The sequence below is a fragment of the Hemibagrus wyckioides genome, linkage group LG23 (assembly GCF_019097595.1).
Source record: "Hemibagrus wyckioides isolate EC202008001 linkage group LG23, SWU_Hwy_1.0, whole genome shotgun sequence".
NCBI lineage: Eukaryota > Metazoa > Chordata > Actinopteri > Siluriformes > Bagridae > Hemibagrus > Hemibagrus wyckioides.
In genome coordinates this window covers 4,401,274-4,426,314 of record NC_080732.1, presented here as the reverse complement: position 1 = coordinate 4,426,314, position 25,041 = coordinate 4,401,274, and the positions used below count along the sequence as shown (strand labels likewise).

The 25,041-nt window shown below is 41.5% G+C and overlaps 1 protein-coding gene across 1 annotated transcript in view; it reads left to right on the top strand.

The window, feature by feature from the left end:
• Positions 1 to 11,303: 11,303 nt before the first annotated feature.
• The window catches only part of prex2 (phosphatidylinositol-3,4,5-trisphosphate-dependent Rac exchange factor 2), a 115,231-nt gene continuing 101,493 nt past the window's right edge, over positions 11,304 to 25,041 (top strand). The window contains exon 1 of the mRNA XM_058376712.1: positions 11,304 to 11,805. Within this exon, the coding sequence (XP_058232695.1) occupies positions 11,680 to 11,805 (126 nt within the window). The 5' untranslated portion in view covers positions 11,304 to 11,679. The remainder of the gene's footprint in view (positions 11,806 to 25,041) is intronic.

Here is a 25,041-nt window from a genome sequence, read left to right as displayed (position 1 = left end):
CTATAGTAACAGCTAATAAACAGGCACCTTCACAAGGACACACCTCAACATTTTTTGGTGTGTGTTCAGCCATGACTTTACATCCGCCTGTCTGATATTGCGTAGGTCAACAAAACAGCTCTGACATGTTAAAGCATAAGCTCTACAAGATCTCTGAAGGTGTGTTGTGGTATCACAGCAGAATATTGACCAGAGCATCACACTGCCTCCACTGGCATTCTATCCATAGTGCATCCCTGATTCATCTACACCTTGTACCTGGTTGTCCACATGATTCGTCAGATCAGGTCACATTCTTCTATTCCTCCATGGTTGAGTTCTGATGCTCATGTGCCCTTTGTAGGAGCTTTCACCAGTGGACAGAGGTCAGCATGGGCACTCTGGTCTGGTATATAGCAGCAAACTCTATCATGTCCAGCATAAGCAATTACAAAAGCTCTTCTGTGGGATGGCACCTGACCAGACCAGACCAGACATCATTGGACATTGGGCACCCATGACCCTGTCACTGCTTGTCCTTTTTTGGACCACTTTTGCTAGGTACTAACCACTGCACACCAGGAACACTTCACAAGACCTGATGTTTTGGAGACAGACCCAGTTGTCTACCCATTACAACTTGCTCATATTCTTCCTGCTTCCAACACCTCAACTTTGAGAAATGATGGTTCATTTGTTATCTAATTTATCCCACCTCTTGCTTGACAGGTGCCATTGTAATGAGATATTCATTGTAATAATCACTTCACCTTCATTTCTAGCATTTAGCAGATGCCTTTATACAGAGCGACATACATTTATCTCATTTTTTATACAACTGAGCAACTGAGGGTTAAGGGCCTTGCTCAGGGGCCCAGCAGCAGTAGCTTGGTGGAGCTGGGATTCGAACTCACAACCTTCCTTAACTTGTTTTGGACTAATGAGCTACCACTTCCCTGTCAGTGGAACCACTTCATCTGTCAAGGATCAGAGTTCAAGCCCCAGCACCACCAAGCTCCACTGTTGGGCAATTGAGCAAGGCCCTCCTTTAACCCGCTCTGTTCCAGGGGCGCTGTCTCATACTGTGCTGCCCCTGCACTCTGACCCTCAGCTTCCTCAGCTGGGATATGCGAAGAAACGAATTCCACTGTGCTGTAATGTATATGTGGTGATAATAAAGTCTTCCTTCAGTTCTTCTTCTTCTTCTGACTTTGCATGGAATTCATGTTCGAGAAAAAATAGTGCCTTATGAAGAAGTGATGACTGTCAGCGGTTACAGGGAGTCACTTTAAAAAGTATGATATGCTGCTCATGAACAAATTAAAAAATTCGGTTGCTGTGGAATAAGCGAAATAAAACACGTAAGTAAAGACATCTTACTTCTTTCACTGCCTACATAGCAGAGGTTGAGTGTAGGCACATAAGGGCATGTTTTAACAAAGTATGTTGTGGGACATAGGCAGACAAACTATAAGCAGTCACATTTTCACAGAATTTGGGTCCAAACACAACGAACCACATCTGAAGGCTTTCAGTGAAGTGGCCCAGCTGTATGTTCTGGTCTGCATCATGCTGGAGATACGGTTTCATCAGGGTCAAGCTGGAGCTGTGTACTGGCAGCCAGATTTGGATGAGTTCATCGGCATCTTTCCATCGCAGTAAGAGGGCAAGACGAAGTTGTAAATGTGGGCCATTCGCTCCTTTGCTTTCTGGGAGACTTTGAATACCAGTGAGTGCTCACTTTGACAAAGAATGAAATAGAAAAGAGGATAACATTTTAATATCCAAATGATCATTCTCTGATTTTCTAAAAACCAAAAAGCATATTGAAATGATTGACGGTTCTAAATCTGGGGCTCGTCTCTTCCTGTAACGAGGAAAGATCCGACAATTGAGATTGTCAGTATGCAAAATACAACTATGCAAGAATGTTTCCAATATTTTTTTTTTTAACAAGACTTTTATTCAGTGTCTGCTTTGTATATAGTGCTGGAGTGGTGCTCTTTCTGTTCCAAATAAAATCCAGCTGTACAAAAGATTTAAAATAAGCACTAAAAGTATTGGCACACCACTGGAGAGGAGAGCATCCCTGAGTAACTGGTGTATTTAAAACCCTGCTCACAGACCGTTAGGGGATCTTTTACGTGTGTTTGTTAAATATCATCTGTGAGATTTACATTTACATTTACATTTACGGCAGTTGGCAGACGATCTTATCCAGAGTGACGTACAAGAGAGCTTTGAAGTCTCTGTCGATGAATACGTTAACACTGATTCAAAAGGTCACTGATTTTAATATATATCCACATACAACAAAACAAACAGGGGAAATAAGAGCTAGCTTCAAAATTTCAGGAAGATGTAGGTCTTTATCCATGGTCTGAAGATGGCCAGTGACTCCTGTTTGGACATGTAGGGCAAGTTCATTCCACCATCTCGGTGCCAGAACAGAAAAGAGACTAGATGTAACACCTACCTCTTGGCCTGAGAGATACTGGGACCAGTCGAGCAGTGCTAGTGGATCAGAGGGAGCGAGGTGCAGTGTGAGGAGTAATAAGAGCTTTGAGGTAAGATGAAGCTTTCTTCTTGGCTTTGTACGCAAGTGTCAGTGTTTTGAATCTGATGGATTTTCATCTGGGAATGCAGCAGTGGGAGAACAACACGTGTGGCTGCATTTTGGATCATTTGCAGTGGACGAACTGCGTTCATAGGTAGACCTGCCTTTAGAAAGCTGCATAGTCCAGTCTCGAAATGACCAGAGACTGAACAAGCACCTGAGCAGCCCGTGTGGATAAAAATGGCTGAATCCTTCTGACGTTGTACAGAAGAAACCGACATATAAGCATGTGACATTAGCAACATGGGAGGAAATTTACAGTTGATTGTCCATGGTTACCCCAAGGTTGTGAGAAGAGGTCAGTCCAGACAGTCCAGGTAAGTGCCTAGAGACTGCTCAGAAGTGTGATCCACGTGAAAATCCAGGTGATCACCAAACTCGAAAAAGTTAAATAACATAGGGTTGCCATGCATATACACATTCCCACCAAGCTCTAGAGCCCTAATGAGGAGAACATTGGAAACTCCACACACACAGACCACAGTATGAGCTCAAGATCACAAGCAACAATGCTTCTTCACCACCAACGTTATTTATACATTAGTATAAAGCTCTCCTTTATTTAGAGTTTTACTTATATTTAGGGTTGCACACGCACAAATTTCTGGTCTTGGCTTAACATCTGAGTAACTACTCCATCCCTGGTCCACAGGAAGAACATATGATTCATAAAAATACTTCTTCGCCCACTTCTTAGCTAAAGTATGAGATGTGATGTGACAGAACCCTGGCCTAAACTACTGCTGTGAGATGTGGGTTGGAAAGAAGCAAGGGAAACATCCACCTGAAACACACCCGCATCAAAGCTGCACTCTGTCTGACATAAATGCGGGTCATGCTCTGCCTCAGCTGTGTTTCAGATCTCACATTATTTCCCTTTTCTTACTCCTTCCCTGTTAAGCAGAGCTTCATTCCTACGCTACCGTATCAAGGAAAAAGCATTTTGCATTGTCGAGTGTGCAGGCATGGCTGCTGTATAATAAACTAGAAAATACTGTAAACAAAGTGTCTCCACTTCGTTTGAGAGACATGAGCTGAATATGGCCACTACAGCTGATTACATGATATTAGCATGCTGGCTTACACTAATGCTAATATGAATCCTTTCAAAAAAAAAAAATCATGTTGGCTTTGTATATTAAGTCATGAAGGATCGACGATGATTTATTTACCGCTGATATTTTCTTCAGTGTGTTGTTAGGAGTTTGACAGCACTATAGGACCGCTAGCTAGCCTATCTATCATGCTAGCTAGCAAAAAGGAATAGGAAACCTTTTAAAGAAAAACCCCTGCAACATCAAATATTGTTCTCTCAGCCTTTTTGACAGGGGCTGTTTAGCCGCTACAGCTGATTACATGATATTAGCATGCTAGCTAACACTAATGCTAATCTGTATCCTCCAGAAATCATGTCGGTTCTGTACATTAAATCACGAAGGATCATTTATTTCTAATGAATTACTTTTCTTCAGTGTGTTGTTAAGAGTTTCACAGATCTGCAGGACTGCTAGCTAGTCTATCCATCATGCTAGCTAGCAAAAAGGAATAGGACATTTTTATAAAACAAACCCCAGCAACATCCAGTTTTCTTCTCTCTGTGTTATGGTGATCATACTGTATATAATTATGAGCTAGAACAACCATATTTATAGAACATAAAGAAAGTTCTTGTCAGAATAAAAGACTGTTCCTAATGAAACTGAGGCCTGAAAGCCGTCCACTGACTATTTTTTCAGCTCAATTGTGCAAACAAACCACAGCCTTTCATACAGGCCACACAGTCAGAATAAAGGCTGAATGTATCAGTACAGATTTGTTCCCCAAAATACAAACCCCAAAGGCTCAGCAGTGGTGTTTACGCTCTATTTATGTCCCATAAGCCTTTTTATTTCCTTTTTATGTTCTTGTTTTATTCATATATTTAAGGGTTATTTGCTTCTAGAATAATCAAGAGACAACTGTAGAATCTTTTACTGGTTCTTGACTATTTTGTAAAAGGTATTTAATAATGATTAATGGTCATCATCCACTCTGATTTGACAGCACACTCAAATTCACTTAAAAATTATCATCACACAGAATATAAAAGCTATTAACGGAATATACTGTACAGTAGCATCCGAAAGTCACATGTTTGCTTACATTTGAACCATCTCTCTCTCTCTCTCTCTCTCGTATATACACATGAACCCCAGAAAATAAAGTTTGATACGCTGTATCCGAGTGGCTTTTTAATGTTTGCATTATAGGATAGACAGATTTTTGTTGTGTTATAAAAGTCAGATATTCCACTGTAGATACACCGATCAGGCATAACATTATGACCACTGAGAGGTGCCGTGAATAAGACTGATGATCTCCTCATCATGGCACCTGTTAGTGGGTGGGATATATTAGGCAGCAAGTGAACATTTTGTCCTCAAAGTTGATGTGTTAGAAGCAGGAAAAATAGACAAGCGTAAGGATTTGAGTGAGTTTGACGAAGGGACAAATTGTGATGGCTAGACCACTGGATCAGAGCATCTCCAAAACTGCAGCTCTTGTGGGGTGTTCCTGGTCTGCAGTGGTCAGTATCTATCAAAAGTGGTCCAAGGAAGGAACAGTGGAGAACTGGCGACAAGGTCATGTTGGCCAAGGCTCATTGATGCACGTGGGGAGTGAAGGCTGGCCCGTGTGATCCGATCCAACAGACGAGCTACTGTTGCTCAGATTGCTGAAGAAGTTAATGCTGGTTCTGATAGAAAGGTGTCAGAATACACAGTGCAGGACGGGTCAGGGCTGTTTCTGGCGGCAAAAGGGGGACCAACACAATATTAGACAGGTGTTAGGTGGTGATTAGGACCGGTGTATGTTGCCTTTTTATTGCATACAAATAATTAATAACAGACATTTTTTATATAATAGTACAATTCTTGTATGCGTAAGCCATAGGTACAGTATTGTCTGTAAACGCCAACGCTTTCACTGTGAAGTGGAAGACAACTGCGCCATCTACTGGACAGTTAAACCAGCAAGCTTGCACTTGACTATACTGTAAAAAACCCACCCAAAACATTTGAACTAAAAATTAACCAGTTTTAAAATTAAAAATGAATAATTTTCACGTGATCTTCAGTTCTTTACAAACAAACAAACAAACAAACAAACAAACAATAAATTACTTAATTAATTAATTGCCTTGCTTAGAAATTTTGTATACTACTGTTTACTGTTTACTTTGTCCACCAAAGGCACTGAAGCCAGAGAACTGCAGCAGTGCTTTAATCCTTCAGTTTTTCCAGCTCCATCATCTCCTCATCTGTACAAACTGGTAGAAATCCAGTAAATTCTCACACCAATAACAAAAATACAGAACCAGCCAAACAAAATCTGCTCAGCACATCAAAAATATTTCATTATAAATCACTAACAGATCATGAACCATACAGAGGCCACAAGACAGAATGTAGGATTTACTGTCACTCCAAAATCTTTCATGGGGTTGAGATCTTGTGAGTGTAAAGCTTCAGCATGTGATCATTTTTATCCTCAATAAACCCTTGCATTGTCGAGGGGGCGTGGCCACCATGGAAAAGGCGGGGTCACCACTTTCATCAGGATGGAAAAAGGTTTCCTCTTAGGATATGAGATCAGTGTAAAGAAGATTTTTCTGATATGCGGTGACGGAGTCAGAGAATGCTGGGAAAATAAATAAATGCCCCTTAAAGCAGAACAGAGCTCTGTATATCCGGTTGTGTTAATGGTAGTGGACATTAGAGGGCAGTGTCCAACAAAGAATGTTTAGTTCCTTACCACTGCTCTACTGTTTTTCCACAACCTCCACACAGACACTGCTGTCACCGTCACTTGTTTTTAATATAGGAGGTTCTTCAGTGATGTTTTTTTGGTGTATACTCTTCCTGGAAGTATTTCTAAAATGGAATCAAGTTAAAGGGCTACTTTAACGCTGAAGAAATCCCAAAGCTCGAGTTCTGACTGGCTTTTCTAACAGCAGACATGCTAACATGCCGCCTCACAGTTTCAGGGGCCCTGGTACAAACCCTGAGCTCAGATTTCTGTCTGTGTCGAGTTTATCATCTTCATCTGAGGGAGCGTCATCTGGGTTCTCCAGTTTCCTCCAAAAACATCAAGTGAAAAAATGTGTATTTTGCTTACATTTGAACCATCTCTCTGTCTCTCTCTCTCTTTCAATCTTTCCGTCTTTCTCTCTCTCTCTCTCTCTCTCTCTCTCTCTTTCTCTCTATGTCTCTCTCTCTCTCGCTCTCTCTGTCTCTCTCTCTCTCTCTCTCTCTCTCTCTCTCTCTATATATATATATATATATACACTATATTGCCAAAAGTATTCACTCACCCATTCAAATAATCAGAATCAGGTGTTCCAATCACTTCCATGGCCACAGGTGTATAAAATCAAGCACCTAGGCATGCAGACTGTTTTTACAAACATTTGTGAAAGAATGGGTCGCTCTCAGGAGCTCAGTGAATTCCAGCGTGGAACTGTGATAGGATGCCACCTGTGCAACAAATCCAGTCGTGAAATTTCCTCGCTCCTAAATATTCCACAGTCAACTGTCAGCTGTATTATAAGAACGTGGAAGTGTTTGGGAACGACAGCAACTCGGCCACGAAGTGGTAGGCCACGTAAACTGACGGAGCGGGGTCAGTGGATGCTGAGGCGCATAGTGCGAAGAGGTCGCCAACTTTCTGCAGAGTCAATCGCTACAGACCTCCAAACTTCATGTGGCCTTCAGATTAGCTCAAGAACAGTGCGCAGAGAGCTTCATGGAATGGGTTTCCATGGCCGAGCAGCTGCATCCAAGCCATACATCACCAAGTGCAATGCAAAGCGTCGGATGCAGTGGTGTAAAGCACGCCGCCACTGGACTCTAGAGCAGTGGAGACGCGTTCTCTGGAGTGACGAATCACGCTTCTCCATCTGGCAATCTGATGGACGAGTCTGGGTTTGGCGGTTGCCAGGAGAACGGTACTTGTCTGACTGCATTGTGCCAAGTGTAAAGTTTGGTGGAGGGGGGATTATGGTGTGGGGTTGTTTTTCAGGAGCTGGGCTTGGCCCCTTAGTTCCAGTGAAAGGAACTCTGAATGCTTCAGCATACCAAGACATTTTGGACAATTCCATGCTCCCAACTTTGTGGGAACAGTTTGGAGCTGGCCCCTTCCTCTTCCAACATGACTGTGCACCAGTGCACAAAGCAAGGTCCATAAAGACATGGATGAAAGAGTCTGGTGTGGATGAACTTGACTGGCCTGCACAGAGTCCTGACCTCAACCCGATAGAACACCTTTGGGATGAATTAGAGCGGAGACTGAGAGCCAGGCCTTCTCATCCAACATCAGTGTGTGACCTCACAAATGCGCTTCTGGAAGAATGGTCAAAAATTCCCATAAATACACTCCTAAACCTTGTGGACAGCCTTCCCAGAAGAGTTGAAGCTGTTATAGCTGCAAATGGTGGACCGACATCATATTGACCACTATGGATTAGGAATGGGATGTCACTTAAGTTTATATGCGAGTCAAGGCAGGTGAGCGAATACTTTTGGCAATATAGTGTATATATATATATAATGGAGTGGCTTGGTTGTAGAAAATACTAAACTGAACCTATTGCATCATGCCTTCACAGCCAATATTAAGCCGTTCCAGCAAAATGATAGAAAGAGAGAGAGAGACAGAAAAACTCTCTCTCTTTCAATCTTTTTGATCCTTCTCTCTCTCTATGTCTTTCTCTCTCTATCTCTCTCTGTCCGTCTGTCTGTCTGTCTCTCTCTCTGTCTCTCTTTCTTATTCTCTGTCATTCTCTCAGTCTTTCTCTCTTCTCTCTCTCTCAATCTTTCTGTCTTTCTTTTTCTCTATGTCTTTATGTATTCTCTCTCTCTCTCTCTCTCTCTCTTTCTCTCTCAATCTTTTTGTCTCTCTCTCTCTCTCTCTCTCTCTCTCTCAGTTGATTATGGTAAATTGCCGTTTGGTTTGTATGACTGTGTGTGTGTGTGTGTGTGTGTGTGTGAGTGTGTGTGTGTGCTTTATTTCTACCAGGATAAAATGGTTACTGATTGTGAACGCATTAATAATATAATGTAATAACATTGTATAACATAATCATTTTCGTTATGATCCTACTCGATTTTTAACACCGTAGAACAATGTCCTCTAATGGGCTCTAAAGAATTAGCCACCAGAAGTCAGTGCCCATGCAGTAACATATATTTAACTTTGCAGTTATTTTAATTTGGCCCACATTAAGCAGTGCAAACACTGGAGTCAGCAGGCAGCCCCTGATTCATCAGCGAGCGCTCCATCCTCCCCCGTGGAGCTGTACAATTGGATTTCAATCAGTCTAATCAAATAAAAGTCCATGGGAAAACCAGTCACTGGGGCCTAAGTTTTTTTCCAGGGTAATACACTGTGCAAACAAGAACGCTATTCCGTTATTAAAAATGCTGTGTAGCATTCAGAGTCATAAAAGACTAATTATGTTCTATCGCATGTTCTATCAGGCCGAATTACTGTGAACTGTCGAACTGTCTGTTTCTTCTATTGATAGCCAGTTTCACGCTCCGCTGGTCCAGAAGTGGGCATGAGCTGTGCACTTCAAAGTAACTGAGAGCGATGTTTCGAAGAAATGGCATGACGGAGAAGATTAGGTTTAATGTAGCAGAACGGCTTAATGTTGGCTGTGAAGGCATGATGCAATAGGTTCAGTTTAGTATTTTCTACAACCAAGCCACTCCATTATCATGATTTTGCATATAAATATATGCTATATATTCCTTCAATACAAATCGTGGGAAACCTAACTACCAGGCATAACATTATGACCACCTGCATAATATTGTGTTGGTCCCCATTTTGCTGCCATAACGCAACAAACTGTGATGCACTGTGTATTCTGACCCCTTTCTATCAGAACCAGCATTAACTTCTTCAGCAATCTGAGCAACAGTAGCTCGTCTGTTGGATCGGATCACACGGGCTAGCCTTCGCTCCCCACGTGCATCAATGAGCCTCGGCTGCCCTTGACCCTGTCGCCGGTTCACCGCCGTTCCTTCCTTAGACCACATTTTCATAAATACTGACCACTGCAGACCGGGAACACCCCACAAGATCTGCAGTTTTGGAGATGCTCTGATCCAGTGGTCTAGCCATCACAATTTGTCCCTTCGTCAAACTCGCTCAAATCCTTACGCTTGTCCATTTTTCCTGCTTCTAACACATCAACTTTGAGGACATAATGTTCACTTGCTGCCTAATATATCCCATTGATTGTGATTGTTCTTCTCCATGCGGTATTTCTTTATTTTACTGATCACATTTATCCTCCATCCACAATGCATTGAAGGCTCACTGCATGCTTTCATGTTGATAAAAAGTCTGCAAACTATGTATACTATGGCCTTCACACTGACCAGATCTAAACCCACCTCTGAGAGATCTCGATCAGTATATCTATGGTGTTCATTCCTGTAGTATAAGCTGTTCTAATGGCTCATGGTGACCGAGCTCTGCCCATAATGTTAGATGAATTCCAGTATATTTGATTATATTAAGGAAGAGTTCACAATATCCAATTAGATCGATTTCAGGAATGTTGGATTAATTTTAGGAAGAGTTCCTAATGCTAGCTGATACTGATGTTCATGATGCTACATTACATACTACATGATGTAAGATTACTTTCAGGGAGAGTTTAAAACTACTTTATAGTGAGGAAAAGTTTATAACATTACTTTATATTGGTGAAGAGTTTGTAACATTCAAATACACTGATCAGGCATAACATTATGACCACTGAGAGGTGAAGTGAATAACACTGATGATCTCCTCATCATGGCACCTGTTAGTGGGTGGGATATATTAGGCAGCAAGTGAACATTTTGTTCTCAAAGTTGATGTGTTAGAAGCAGAAAAAATGGGCAAGCATGAGGATTTGAGCGAGTTTGATGAAGGGCCATATTGTGATGGCTAGACCACTGGATCAGAGCATCTACAAAACTGCAGCTCTTGTGGGGTGTTCCCGGTCTGCAGTGGTCAGTATCTATCAAAAGTGGTCCAAGGAAGGAACAGTGGTGAACCGGTGACAGGGTCATGGGCGGCCAAGGCTCATTGATGCACGTGGGGAAAGAAGGCTGGCCCGTGTGATCCAATCCTCCAGGGACTGATCCAACAGGCTACTGTTGCTCAAATTGCTGAAGAAGGTAATGCTGGTTCTGATAGAAAGGTGTCAGAATACACAGTGCAGGATGGGGTCAGGGCTGTTTTGGGAGCAAAACACAATAGTAGCCAGCCGGTCATAATGTTACGCTTGGTCATTGTATCTTGAGGAAGAGTTTGTAATGTTTGATTTTTATTTTTTTTTTTGCCATTTATAACATTTCTTCATACTGAGGAAGAATCCATGATATTTGGAAATATTAGGAAGCGTTACAAAAAACCCTGTTCAATAATGTGAGAACGTTGATGCATTTACACCGCACATAAAACTTGGAGAACTTTTTAGAAACCTTCTCCCACTCCGGTGTCTATAGCTAGATGTCATTAACAGCCCACTTGGGAGAAGGAGGCCAGTGTGTGTGTGTGTGTGTGAGAGAGAGAGAGAGAGAGAGAGGGAAAGAGAGTGCTGAGGTGCAGTTAGAGTGTGGGAAAGTGTGGGAATGAAATGGCCCCCCATGTGATCAGCAGTGTTTCCCCTTGCACGGTGCTGGCATGAAGCCCCAGGCTTGAGCTTTTCCTCTCCTCTCAGTGCTGAAGGAGGGTGTGTGTGTGTGTAGGATGGTGGGCAGGCACATGGACCACAGATCATGACTGATGGCCACAAAGCCACTGCTGCACACTTTTGGACACTTCAGGAGAGACTTTCCTCCTTCCTCTGGACTGCCGCTTGATTTCTTCGCCGCTTCTTTGAACCATTGCGACTCGAACCGGACAACTTTCATCATGCTCTCACCGACTCTCGACTGAGCAAACTTATACACAAAGTCTTTTGTCTCAAAGAGACCCTTTATTATTATTATTATTATCATTATTATTATTATTTAATCGGAGGAGAAAAGAATTCAAGGAGTGAAATGAGTGAGGAGAATAAAGCCGAAAGCGGGAAGGATGTGGAGAAGCAACTGCGCCTGCGCGTCTGCGTGCTGCGGGAGCTGCTGCACACTGAACGGGATTATGTGGAGACCTTGCACTTCCTTTCGGTAAAGCCTGGCTATCTCACCTGATCTAACAAATACATCACAAATACATGAACATGGGGTTGTTTGCATAAGCCAGCAAATACCCAGTATCACATAACCTCCCACTGCATGATATTACTGACAGTAAAAAAAAAAAAATCCTTTTCTTTTCCTGTATGTCTTCCTGTTGTCCTTTGCTTTAAAACTATTACAGGTGTCTAAACTTTTCCTACAACACCACCTCCTGTACATCTTATTCCCAAGCCCTTTACCGTTATCCATTTATAGTTCATGTTATGGGATTTCTACTTCCATATCATGTTGTTAGGACACACAAGACAAGAGAACAGGAGAACGCCTACTGACCGATCAGATCCAAGACCCTGGACACATTTCTACTCAGTTGTTGAAGTGTTGTTTTTTTTTGTCCTCACCGGTGCACCTGACTCGTTTCTGTACTCGAGTCATTAAACCGTTAAACTCACCGGCTTTAAAGATGATATGGTAGAGCGAGAAAAAGTGCTGAAGTGAGCGATTCAAAGGTAACCTGGACTTCATTTGTGGTTTGGTCTGTCAAAAGTCTTCAGCTGGAACTGAATTACATTCAATACTTCAGTCAGAATGTGTTTCGGATTGTGGGACATACATTTTTATGCAAAAGGTCCCGTCTGGAGCTTATATATATATATATATATATATATATATATATATATATATATATATATATATAATTTTATATATATATATATATATATGTATGATTCTAAAAAAAAAATGAAGGTGAACCCTACAACTGGGGGTTTCACCTTTCAGAAATGATTCCCTTGCTGTTTAGACCCTAATCATCCGAAGAAGGACCTCTGAGGAACCCCAAGACAAGGTTTGGAGATTTTCAAGTCTCAAAGCCTTGGTAGAACATGGGTACTTTATCATTTTTACTGAGGCATGGCTTTCTAATGGAAGACCTTGCATTGTATTGAACTGCATTGTTTATTCCATTGGTTTTGTGTCTAGATATACTCTCTGGGATGCTGCTGACCATTTAAAAGAAAAACTATCCTTTTGCAAAGATGATGCTGTGTGTTATTAAGCAGGTTAAATGTGTTTCTCTTACTGACAGAAAGGATAGAGGAGCAAGATATGATCGTATCGAATGCGAAAAAATGTGCATCTTTAATTGTAGCTTCTCAATGCTTGCCTTCTTGTCTAGCATGGCAAATACGTGTAACCTGTTTGTGTCCGTGCCAAGCGTGAACCTGACCCAGCAGAGACAGCATGCCAGCACTAACACAGGTAGATTTTGGGATTGCAAACACCTGGACTGTCACTGCTTCCTTTACAGCATTAACTCGATTGTAAAGGCTTAAAGACTGGAAGAATAACACAAGTTTAATGGTATTATGGAATGAACAGAGAGTCAAAGGCAGGAAGGAGAGGAAATGGTCTTAAAAAAAATTGCTGCTGTATGTCTGAGACAAAAGAGTAATTTCCGCGCCACGGATAAGGAAACCGACTCTATAAGATCGCTCATGTAAGTTCAAGGAATATACTGATGACCCCAAAATACAGTCATTTATATACATATTGAGAAGCATCCACTTTTCCCACCAGTTGACATGCTAAACACTGGGAATTGTGCTCTAGAGCAGGGCTAAGGGCACTGTGCTGTGTGTCATTAGGAGAGTCGTTTCCCACACCATATGTATGTACGCATTCCTCGGCTGGAGCCTCTACCACAGATGGTTTCAATGTAGGTACGGGGGGATTGTTTTTGTTCAGGCAAAACGCAACAACCGCTTTTCCTAGAAATCATCTGATTCCATCCAGACTGAGAGTACAGAGAGTGCCTGGTTTTATTTTAAGCGGCAGAAAATATTCATTAACACATCCCCCTGGGAAATGAATGCATTTATAATACTTGGAACTTCCAGGCAATTTCAATTTGTTTTAGAGTAACCTTTCACCAACGCTGTTTTAATTTGATTCTCTAACACCCGATTCCCAGAAGGAAGGGTTCGCATGCAGAGAGGATGAATCTGTTAGAGTTAAGGATCTTGCTCAGGGGCCCGTAGTGGCTTTCAGTCCTGAGATTTAAACCCCACCTTTAATCTTTCGCTCACGGTCAATGAACCTTTAACAGCCAAGCTATACTGTCCCTATTAGCAGTTTGTGTAAGTAGCAGATAGCTCTAGTGATTCTCGTGCTAATTTGTTAATTGTGGCTGTGTTTGTTGCTCTGATGTCACAGGGTGCAGTTACAAAGCTACTGAATAGATGAAAAAAATAAAAATAATCCTAGACATAATGGTAAATTAGAGACATAAAGAGAAATGTGAGCTGTCGGTGCAAAACATTGGACTCATAATCCCAGAATGCAATGCACCAGAGACTCAGCTAGTCAGCAGTCTATGAGATGATGAGTGTGATGACGTTGATGGTTGTACTAGCATGAAAGTGTACAGACGAGGGGGTGAGAGACTAAAGCGCCGCCGCATCAGTTTAAAACTTCAGACTTCATGTTGATGATAAATATTAATTCGGGTTGGATTTTTTTTCTTTCAAACAAGAAAAAACATTCCACTAAAATCATCATCCAAGGTGTCAAGGATCAAAGTTTCCTCTCATGTCCCACGTGAGGTGTGGGCCCGATCATTTTCACAGCTCATCTCCATTAGTTACGCCGTCCCTCTTTACCAGGTTCCGTCTCTGATCACCGCAGCACTTCAAGAGTCAGCCCTGAAGGCCTGTTGAGGTCGACCCTCAGAGATCTTTGACTGACTTCAGGCTTTTTGTTGCCTGGAGGTACCAGGGGATGTGTGCCATGTGGAACAGAGGGCATTTGTGTTTGTTAGGATTTGGGTGGAGGGGGTGTGTACTAGACAGTTTGGCTCCTTGTAGACAAGCCTGGAGAAATTGCCCGTGGGGGTTCTGACACGAGAGCCTGGGCTTGGTGCTTTCTCGCATAAATCATATATCCTGGTGGTTAAGCAAAGTCAGACATGATATGATGTCTGGTCAGATTAATACAGAGACCTGGTTGACAATCAGAATAAAACATGTTGCACGATGTAAAGATTTGGCTCTGGTTCCCAGACAGAGGAAGTGTCCTCAAGGGCTGTGTCTGCAATTTCCCTAGAATGTCTTATGTAACTGTTCATCTTGATAATGGCCGCTCTTAGATAGGTGTTTATTTTAGATATTCAGAAGCCAAGAAACTGTGTATAAGTGTATAAAACAATCCTTGCATTGCATGTATACTGGAAAATCGCTTTTTTGGTGATTTGTTGTAAAATTTAATTACCTAATTGATTTTTTTAATGAAGCCCACATGCGGGAATAAATAGTCTGGGGAGAGAGTGAAGGAAATCCAGTTAACGTTTTCGTTTCAGTAGAAAAACCGATTAGCCTGTGAGTGCAGCGTCTTCCTCTGAGCCTCGGCTCGGTTAACTGGTCCCTCTGCAAAATTTTCCTCTGTGGCTTGAAGGCTTGACCACCCAGTGTCATGTTTTTTTATGCTTGATAATGAAACACATAAAAATGAAATTGTGGCACTATAAAAATGAAATTTTCCTTATGGGGTTTTGCACTCTTTTAATGTATACTACTCCTTTGGGTCTCTAGTGAAACATATTTACCATGGAAATGTATTATATTCCAGCCTTAGTTCAATTAGATGAACCACAAGCAGTTGTGCAACTAAGCTGAATGTACAGTTGTGTTACAGATTACACTCCGCTTTTTGTGAAGCTCATCATAAAACGATCAAAAATGATAGGCGTAAACACTCCGTCTCATCAACAGCACTCTTAAGGCTGTGAAGCTTTAAGGACGTTGGACCCAGATCTAAGTATTAGCCTTTTTTCAAGACTCCAGGCTTAAATACTTTGGAGCTATAAAAAGGAAATATTTTCAAGCTTGTTGATTTGTTCATAGATTAACAACATGTGCAAACAAATAAATATGACAAATAGGCCTACATCAATGCACAACATCGTCCGCTGTGTAACATGTGAGAGATCTTTCAGTGTTTAACTCACGTCACATGTTTCTCACGTGCAGTAACCAGGATTACAGTTGAAGATGTTCACGTCGCACTTCGGAAAACGACTTTCAAACTACCTTCTATAAGACACCAAGGTTTGGAGTGGAAGAACGAGAGAGTGTCCTTCGCTGAAACCTGACTCTGACTCCTACTGAGGACCTTTGCGATGAACTGGAACAGCGACTGCAACCCCAGACCTCCTCAAACAACTTCATCATGGATCCCCATAGATTTGTATTGATTTTATAGAGGTTTTTTCCACAAAGTTAATTAAAAAAATCTGGACTGGAATATTCATATAAAATGTGATGGTCAGGCGTCCACATACTTTTGGCCATACAGCTTTTATCAAGCTTCTATTTCATTTAAGTTCTCACTAAGCAGTAAACCTACTGGAAAATTAAGTTTAAAGAGAAACCTCACCCATAAAATCTCATTCTGAGGTCAGCTGAGATCCATCGTTTCTGCTTGGCCTGCAAGTTTTCTCTGCAGTAGTAGGCTAGATTCGGCCACCACCTTATCAGATGTTGTATCAGCTGTTTCTATATTGAATTTTAGGCTACGTAGGAGGTTAAATAAAACAAAAACAAACCCCCAAAACCATAGAGGTCTCAAACTGAGCTTTTCTGAAAGTTTGACAGAAAGCACCTGGGATGAAATGAAACCCTAAACCTTCTGAAAAGCTTATAAAAGACACAGAGGTAGAGTATTTATCTCTATTATGTTAAACATTTTATTAATTATGCCTTAGAGACCCGGACACACATGTTAGACTTCTACTTCCACTGGGGTTTTGTTTACTACAGGAGCAGCCAGTCGTATTGTTGTATTTCATTCGAGCATGTGACTAGGACTGAAGCCAAATGGGGTATGCATGCTCAGTACAAGCAGTGACCCCGCTATTGCCCCTCCTCATAGGGGGTCAAATCACCCACCCACCCCCCATCCTTGACTTCTTCCTGCCAGTTAATCTTCACTCCTGCTGTTATGGAAGCAGCAGCCTTGATTAAAGGGCTTTTCCTTTAACCGGGGCCTACAGTAATAATGCACAGTAGACTGATCTAAGAAAAAGTTGGCTGCTCACAAGTTTCTCCATTTTTAATAGATGCAAATGCCTTCTTTCAGTCTCAAAAGCAACATGTTAGAACAGATAAACTGTATACATGCACCAAGTACTGTAATCTGATTATTTTTTAGTTATAATCTATGTATACATTTACACATGTTGATCCAATCATTTATCTGATTTGGTGGAGATGAGTATTAATGTGAACTACCTCGATTTACACTGATCAGGCATAACATTATGACCACCTGCCTAATATTGTGTTGGTCATCCTTTTTCTGTCAAAATGCAACAAACTGCGATGCACTGTGTATTCTGACACCTTTCTATCAGAGCCAGCATTAACGTCTTCAGCAATTTGATCAACAGTAGCTCGTCTTGTGGATCGGATCCCCACACGCATCAGTGAGCCTTGGCCGCCCATGACCCTGTCGCCGGTTCACCACTGTTCCTTCCTTGGACCATTTTTGATAGATACTGACCACTGCAGACCGGGAACACCCCACAAGAGCTGCAGTTTTGGAGATGCTCTGTCTAGCTATCACAATTTGGCCCTTCGTCAAACTCCCTCAAATCCTTACGCTTGCCCATTTTTCCTGCTTCTAACGCATCAATTTTGAGGACAAAATGTTCACCATTTAGAATTCAAGCTAGTTGTGATATGATAAATATTGATGTGCGGATTTACGAGTTGAGATTTTCCATTCCGTGTGTTTAAAAATCTTGTAGCAGCCAAAGTGAGATAATAAATCTATTACTGCTGCATCTGCAAACAAATTAGTAGATGTTCAGCAGATGCTAGCCATACAGCTGGTTGAACGACACTGAGAAAAGTTCTTAGAGCGACCCTTTCGAAAGAATTCACTGCTCTGAAGAATCCATGGTCATCTCGGTAATTTGTCCGAGGCTCTGGGAAAACTGTCAGCTGTAATTGGAAAGGAGACGAGCACCGACTGCTAACATCCTCACCTTCACCATCGCTAATCAAACACCAGCACCAGTCCTTGCTCTGCTGTTTCACCTGAATTTGTCCATCAGGCATTTCCACTCGAACAAGCAGTGCAAGTTTGATGCTGTCTACGTGGAGGATTGTTCAGATTCTTGTCTCTGTAATATGCATACATTACATTTTCCACTGCCTAAGGGGGGCCTAAGGGGACTCATCTCCGTCGGAAATGCTAATTAGCAACGCCCTGTCTCTGTGTTGTGTCTTATTCTCAGCAAACAGTCAATCTGTTCTTTTGGAGCTGCGAAAGGTTCAGAAATTCCTTCGACTTTGATTTTAAAATTCTTCTCACATAGCGCGCTGTGTGTCTTCCCCAATGGCTACAGACACAAAGAGCTGCCATACAAAGCCAGCTATTGAGTCCTACACGATGTAGCTTCATATGATCGCTGTCTTGTTTGTTTTTTTGAATCTCTGACTTCTTTTCATCATGCAGGTGTTCTCCAATTTCACATGAAAGAATGGGAGAAAAAAGCGTTGAAGGGTGTCTGGATTGATACACTTTGTATTGCGCTGTTTTGATCTTCACAAAAATGAGATTTCCCTTTGACACTTCAGCGGAGACGAGAATTATACCCAACATAATAAGGTGGGATGTTCAGGACCGCGATCTTCCTTTTCTTAATGGCATATTTAGCACGCTTTAGCCTACAGAGTTTGGGTGTCAGGTTTGTGAATGCGGCGGGCTAGTGAGAGCTTTCAGCGGGCTCCAGTCGGCGAGTTCCTTTTGCTTTTGTTTCATGGCAAGCAGGATTTCCTTCCTTCCTGGCCCTCCCTTGCTTTACATTGTGCTCTGTTCTTCCTGTGCTCTCGCTCCTTTTCCATAGCTTTGGCAAAAAAAAAAAAGCAAAACAAATTACTCAATGAATCAGAATCCATTTGTGAATCAAACTCAAGAAGAATCATATAACATCTATAATAATATTTACCGGACTGTTTGGATCCTTGAATCCTGTATCCGTGTTTTATAGGCTCCTTCACACTTAATTAGGCGGAATCCAAATATTATATGAATAAAAAGGAGGAGGTATATGTGGCTGAAAACATACATGTACATGTGAAACTGTTTCATTCATTGGTGAGAAGTTTGATGATTAAATCAAGAGGAAGTCATATAATCACCTGTACATTGGTCATTAATGCTATAAATATTTACTATTTAAACAAAAATTATGCATCACATCCACCAATTATTTTATCTTTTCGTCTAACAGTCTTGTTACTTCGCATTTCTGCAGCACTACAGCTCTGTCCTTTGGCTCAGTTTGCAATTTTACCTCAACATGCAACCCCCGTTTGCTTCGCATCATGCATTTGAATCGATTCAGCCTCGAATCTTTTGGTCACTGCATTTGACAGATAAACACACCAAACAGCCATTTAAATGGATTCTACGATTCTTAATGTTAATGCATCCTTATGCTAGGGGATGAATAGGATGCTTATGTGTCCTCTCATGCCAGCTGTCCTTCCTTGTGACAGGTGCTGACATAGAGGGGCCACTTGTGAGGGTTCCATGCTACGTGAAATGGGCCTTAATACAAAAAGCTAGTGTTGCATGTTTGAAGCTAGTGTTCAAGCATGCCAGGAAGAAGAATCTGAAAGGAATTCCCGCCACCTGAAATGCTAGCAAACCTCCGCTCTTCCGAACCTCTATATTTTCAACTCTGTAGTTCATAACCTGGTTATTTCAACATGTTAAAACTGAGATTAATCCTAGCAGCCAACATCTTTCCACATTTAATTTACCCTCAAACTACTACCAGGGTTCACCCTCCTTGTCGGAACGTTTCCAATTTGTATGTAGATTTAAGGTTAAGTCACAATTAACCTTTGTCCAGATCAGAATTAGTGGCAAATCTTTCATCGTTTTCGAAGAGAAATTGTCTTGAAGAAAAACATCTTTAGTAAAAAGGTTCCATCTTTGGTTAACCTATTAACTGAACAATCAATGGCTCCAGGACAAATCAGTTGGAAAGCTCATCAAGTTCGATCTCTGGTTTCGAACTCGCAGGGTGCCATCCACATGTCTCTTCCTGTAGTCTGTGCTCTTTCAGCCAGGAAGGCTCTAACAGGACAGAGCCTGGCGCGCTGGACGGGTTAGCAAAGGCCACTGTTTCTTCCCTTATACAAAGATGGCATTGAGCCCAGAGCCCTTCGAAGGGGTCCTTTTCTGGCCATTCCCCTTTTCATTCCCATTCAGGCATGTCTCTAAGGACTTACACAAAAAAGTTCTTGGGGTTCTTTCACAATTTGCAGCATCCAATTTTGTGACAGGGATCAGGGATAAAGAATCAAGGACGACGTTTCAAAGCAAAGTCGACCATTCAAAGCGGTTGTTCCAGGAAAAGTGGGTCATTCGTAGTTACCAAGGTTTTAATCAGTAGCACAATAATGACAGTGACTATGTTCTGGTAAAGACTGACTAAGACTTGGAACAGAAATTCCAGCTTAGTCAGCATGATCAACATCCAGCCAGTCATGGGATTGCATAATCAGCTTTAGAGTAAATATATAGTTCATTCTAATGCATATTCAGTAGGATGCTGACTGTTGTAGTAAATTCTATTAGTCGGCGTATTTGCTGATCATTAACGCTGCTTTAAAGAGCATAATTGGAGACAGTGTTGTGAAAATGTATTTTGCTCCTGAATCCTTGCTTATCCGTGTTTGTTTCCAAGGCTTTGGAAAAAGCAACTAGAGTGCGACAGAATTGAAATGCAGGGCATGATATAAGCCCCAAATCACTTCCTTTGTTCAAGGACTCAGCAGCTGAGAAGCCAGTGGAGTATGTACAGTATAAGCTTCTCAAGTGAAAGAAATCCCCAGATTTGTAGTCTTGTAGGCTGCATTTTCATTCAAGTCCTTAATGCGCATTTCTTATTATTTTGACACAGATCTATTTACATATGCCTGGGATGCGACTTATATCCGAGTCCCATCCTTCGTACACCAAAATGTGCTCGGCTGACAAGAGCAACTTTTCACCAGTAGCATCACCATGCTTGAACATGACCTTGCACCAAAGATGAGATCATTATCATTAGGTTTCTTTCAAATGTGTTCCAATTAAGAGGACATCATTCGACCATCATAAGACAACCAGGGAGGCTGAAGGATATTATGTGCTTCCTCCAAGACTCGGGGAAGAGTAACACACTCTAATAAAAGTGCTACCTGCCCTCTACCTCATACACAAGCTCAGTGTGACTGACAGATTGTATGCCTTCCCTCCCACATAGAGAGCAAGGCTAGATTTGCTTTGTTTTTTTCCCCAGGATGTGGAATCATGAACTCCTGATAATAGGCTCCATTACAACAGGTTGTGTAAACACTGGCATTGAGCCGTCTATTAAACTCTAACTGTTTTATTTTATTTATTCATCTTGTTGTCACATACTGATGATGATAATGTCTCAGATATGCAACTGAAAAACAAATCAGTCCTGTGGTGGGATTTAGGACCACTTAGTTGACCAAAGCATATACACAGAAATCTTTTCAACAACTGCAAATGACATCTCCAAGGACAGATTGGACATGATCAGAACTGTATTTATAGTCTGTCCTTCCTGTGGACATTTCCCAGCACTGTAGCTACATTGTGCGGCGCCTGAGACGAGTCCTGGTGTTGTCATGAGCTTCGCTAAAAGACGGCATTGTCCCTGCGTATCATTTAGGCAAAAAAAAAGTCTCTCTAGCTTGATGTAGTCGCTGCTGCTGGTGGTCTGTGTATGCACACAGAGGAACAGCATTCCTGTGTTGTTGATGCTACGCAGAAATAGGGCTGATAAATGTAGTTTTTCCTCCAACAGGAAGAAAATCAGCACCCATTTCCTGTCTGGTGCAGGCACGTATTAAAAGACATCACGCATGTGCATATCTATGAGTTTGCACAAGTAAAAGCAAAATCTTTGGGCAACTGTTAAAGTGCTTGGGCAATAAATTTCTTTTCAAAAACAACAGACCCTTACACTGCACTGATTTTCTGTCCCTGCCTCATCCCACATGGGGACTTTCTGCTTAAAGTCAGGAATGCGAACGGTCACCTGCTGTTAGCCTCCTCATGAAGGAGTCGCAAACATGTGGCTTTCATCCTGTTTTGTCTGGGAGTGACAGATGACCTTTGTTTTGCAGTCGATAGCCATTTCGCCGTCTTTAACCTACTCAGGAGAGGACGAGATCACACACACTACAGATCCCATAACTACGACCTTGCTCATAACAGCTGGCAGGAAACTTATGGTTTCTGTTGACCTGGGCCATTTTCCTCACAAGCACCTACAAAGCTCTAGAGTTTGGCTCTTCATGGCCTCATTTTAATTCTTACAGCTTTTAGCATTCCGAATGAGAACGAGCTTCTTCTGCTGCTCCACACACACACACACTTGCCTGGTTGTTGCTCTGCTTTCACACTCCACTGGTTCATTAAACCCTGCAGACATAGCCATTATCAACTCACTCCCGTGCGATAAGGAAGAATTTGTTATCTCCCCAGAATGTTAAATCACCAAAAAATACATCTTTATCCCTTTAATGCATTTACCAAGTTATCACCAAGAATAACAAAGTCGTTTTAACTTGAATCACTTTACTGAGCCTCGGAGAAAGTTTGCTATCTGACACTAAATGAAAATCTGGACTAATTAAAACAACAAAGAATCAGCGAAACGTCTTCAGACTGAAGCGGCCTGTTTCTAATGATCATATTCGCAATAAGTCTTTCTTCATTTGCACAGAATGTACTGGTCCTGTTTAGAAATCCTGTTATGAACTCATATAATTCGTTACATAATGCTTCATGTCGAAAACAAAACCACCAACAAACATACAAAAAGTATTCCAGCAGTGGAAATGGGATAAAAAAGTCATTTTTTTGTATTAACTTTTTTAAGGTTTAAAGTTCATTTGAGTGAACGACGGGTCAGAACAGGACAGTAGATACTGATAGAACATCTCATCTGAGTAATCACTGGTCATTTGACCAATCATGTCTCATCAGGGTGGCCATGAAGGGTATCATTTTATCTCATTTATCTTTTATTTTTTGATGATTTTGGTATTTCAGAAATTCGATGAAATTCCTCGGTCATATTTTCATATTTCTGGCAGCGCTTACTGATCTCAGATGTGATACATGGAATAATGGCGATGGAAAGCTTCACAGCAATATCGGGGGTGAATACTTATGCCATCATAAAGTGATCAGATAATTAAGGAAACTTATATATTATTCCCACCAGATCAATTTCGTATTTCAAAGTTCTTCGGATTTAAGTAATTTGGGAAGCCATACTGATATTTCCCCTCACTTCAGTTTTGTGTAGATTAATGATACACAACCCTAATGAGTCCCAGTGATGTTATTTTAGTTCCTATAAAATGTGGAAAAGATGCAGGCCACTGTAATAACAGTATACAGAATATCCCAGATAATTAGACTTATATTAGCTTGAAATCTTCCTTGCATAAATGTAGTGAAAAGTTTTGTCTTATTATCATTTTATTAAACTAGTCTAATTATTAGGGGAAAAAGGTCCGTATCGGTTCAGCAGCATCAGGTATTAGCCCATTCCTGTGGTTTTGGTGGATGTGGTCGCTTAGTGGCTATAAGGTGATGGACTACTGTTGGGAAGAATGTGAGTTTGAATCCCAGGTTGCACCAAGATGCCACTGCTGGGCCCCTGAGCAAGGCCCTTAATCCTTAGTTATATAAAATGAGATAAACTGTAAAGTTGCTCTGGATAAGAGTGTCTGCCTAATGCCAGAAATGTAAATATATATCTCTTTTCAATCGTGTAGCGTAGTGGTTAAGGCGTAGGACTACTGATCAGAAGGTTGTGAGTTTGAATCCCAGGTCCACCCAGATGCTACTACTGGGCCCCTGAGCAAGGCCCTTAAGCCTTAGCTGTATAACATGAGAGAAACTGTAAAGTTGCTCTGGATATGTGTGTCGGTAAACGTATTAGAAAATAGATAAAGCTGTTGTTATTTATTCTACAGTATATTATGTCTGGTTATGAACTCACCTTCGTCTGCTTCGGTGGATGTTGTGTCAGGAAGGGAACACTGTTTTTTTTCATGTGCCCTCAGTTCATTCAGTATCTCTTTTGTTTTCTTAGACTGAGACCCAGATAACAAGTGCAGGAGCAAGAGATCTTCCGGTTATTATGATGTTATGACCTTGGAATGGAAGAGCTGTTGGTGCTGAAGAGAAACATGCGTCCGTTTATTTAACAGCTGTCAGCATACACGGTTACTGAGTAACACACAAGATATTTAAAGCGTCTTGCCTCGTGTGTGTCGCATACAGCCATAAGATTAAAACCACCTACGTAATAGTATGGCCTTCAAAACAGTTCTAATCTGGTGATCTGGTGAGGACAAAACACCTCGGAAGGTATGCTGTGGTATGAGGCACCATGATGTTAGCAGCAAGTCTTTTAAGAAAGTTGGACTTGTTTGACCAGCACATCCCACAGATTAAGTTTAGAGGTCAACATTTAACTTAAGTATGTGGAATGTGCATAAAATAAGTAAAATATGTAGCTTATGCTGCTATAGAAAACACCTTCTAACCAATCAGATTCGAGAATTCCACCACGGTGTAGTAGAATAACTTATAAAGAGTAACCTATGTGAACTCCAGTTTATATCCACACCATAAAAATGACAGGTAATGAATATAAATCTCTAATTTACAGGCCGGCTTGTACAATCCATCCTATTCTCAATGCTAAACACTCCTGAAGGACTTCTGAATTCTTTACTCCATAATGGTGCTTCTTATGTTCATCGTGGCTGCAGGTGCAAGAGCATGTGATGATTAGAAGGAAGCCAGGTTTTGCGTGACGGCCGTTTTTCCAGGCATGGTGAAAATATTATGGTGAGATTTGACTATGATCTGAGAAAAGCTACTGAGTGTTGGGGCAGTCAGTCGTCTGGCCTGCCTCTAATAAATCCTGGATTTCCTGCTCCAAACCTCTACAGAGCACCGGCCAAGCGAAGCATTTGTGTGTGTGTGAAGACTGAACTATTTGTATAGTCTGCCAGGACAGGATGCCCATGAGGTGCTGTTTTTGCTTTACTCAAGGCCTCTTTGCAAAAAGCAAACTTTTTTTTTGCTTCAATTTTGGTCCGTCTC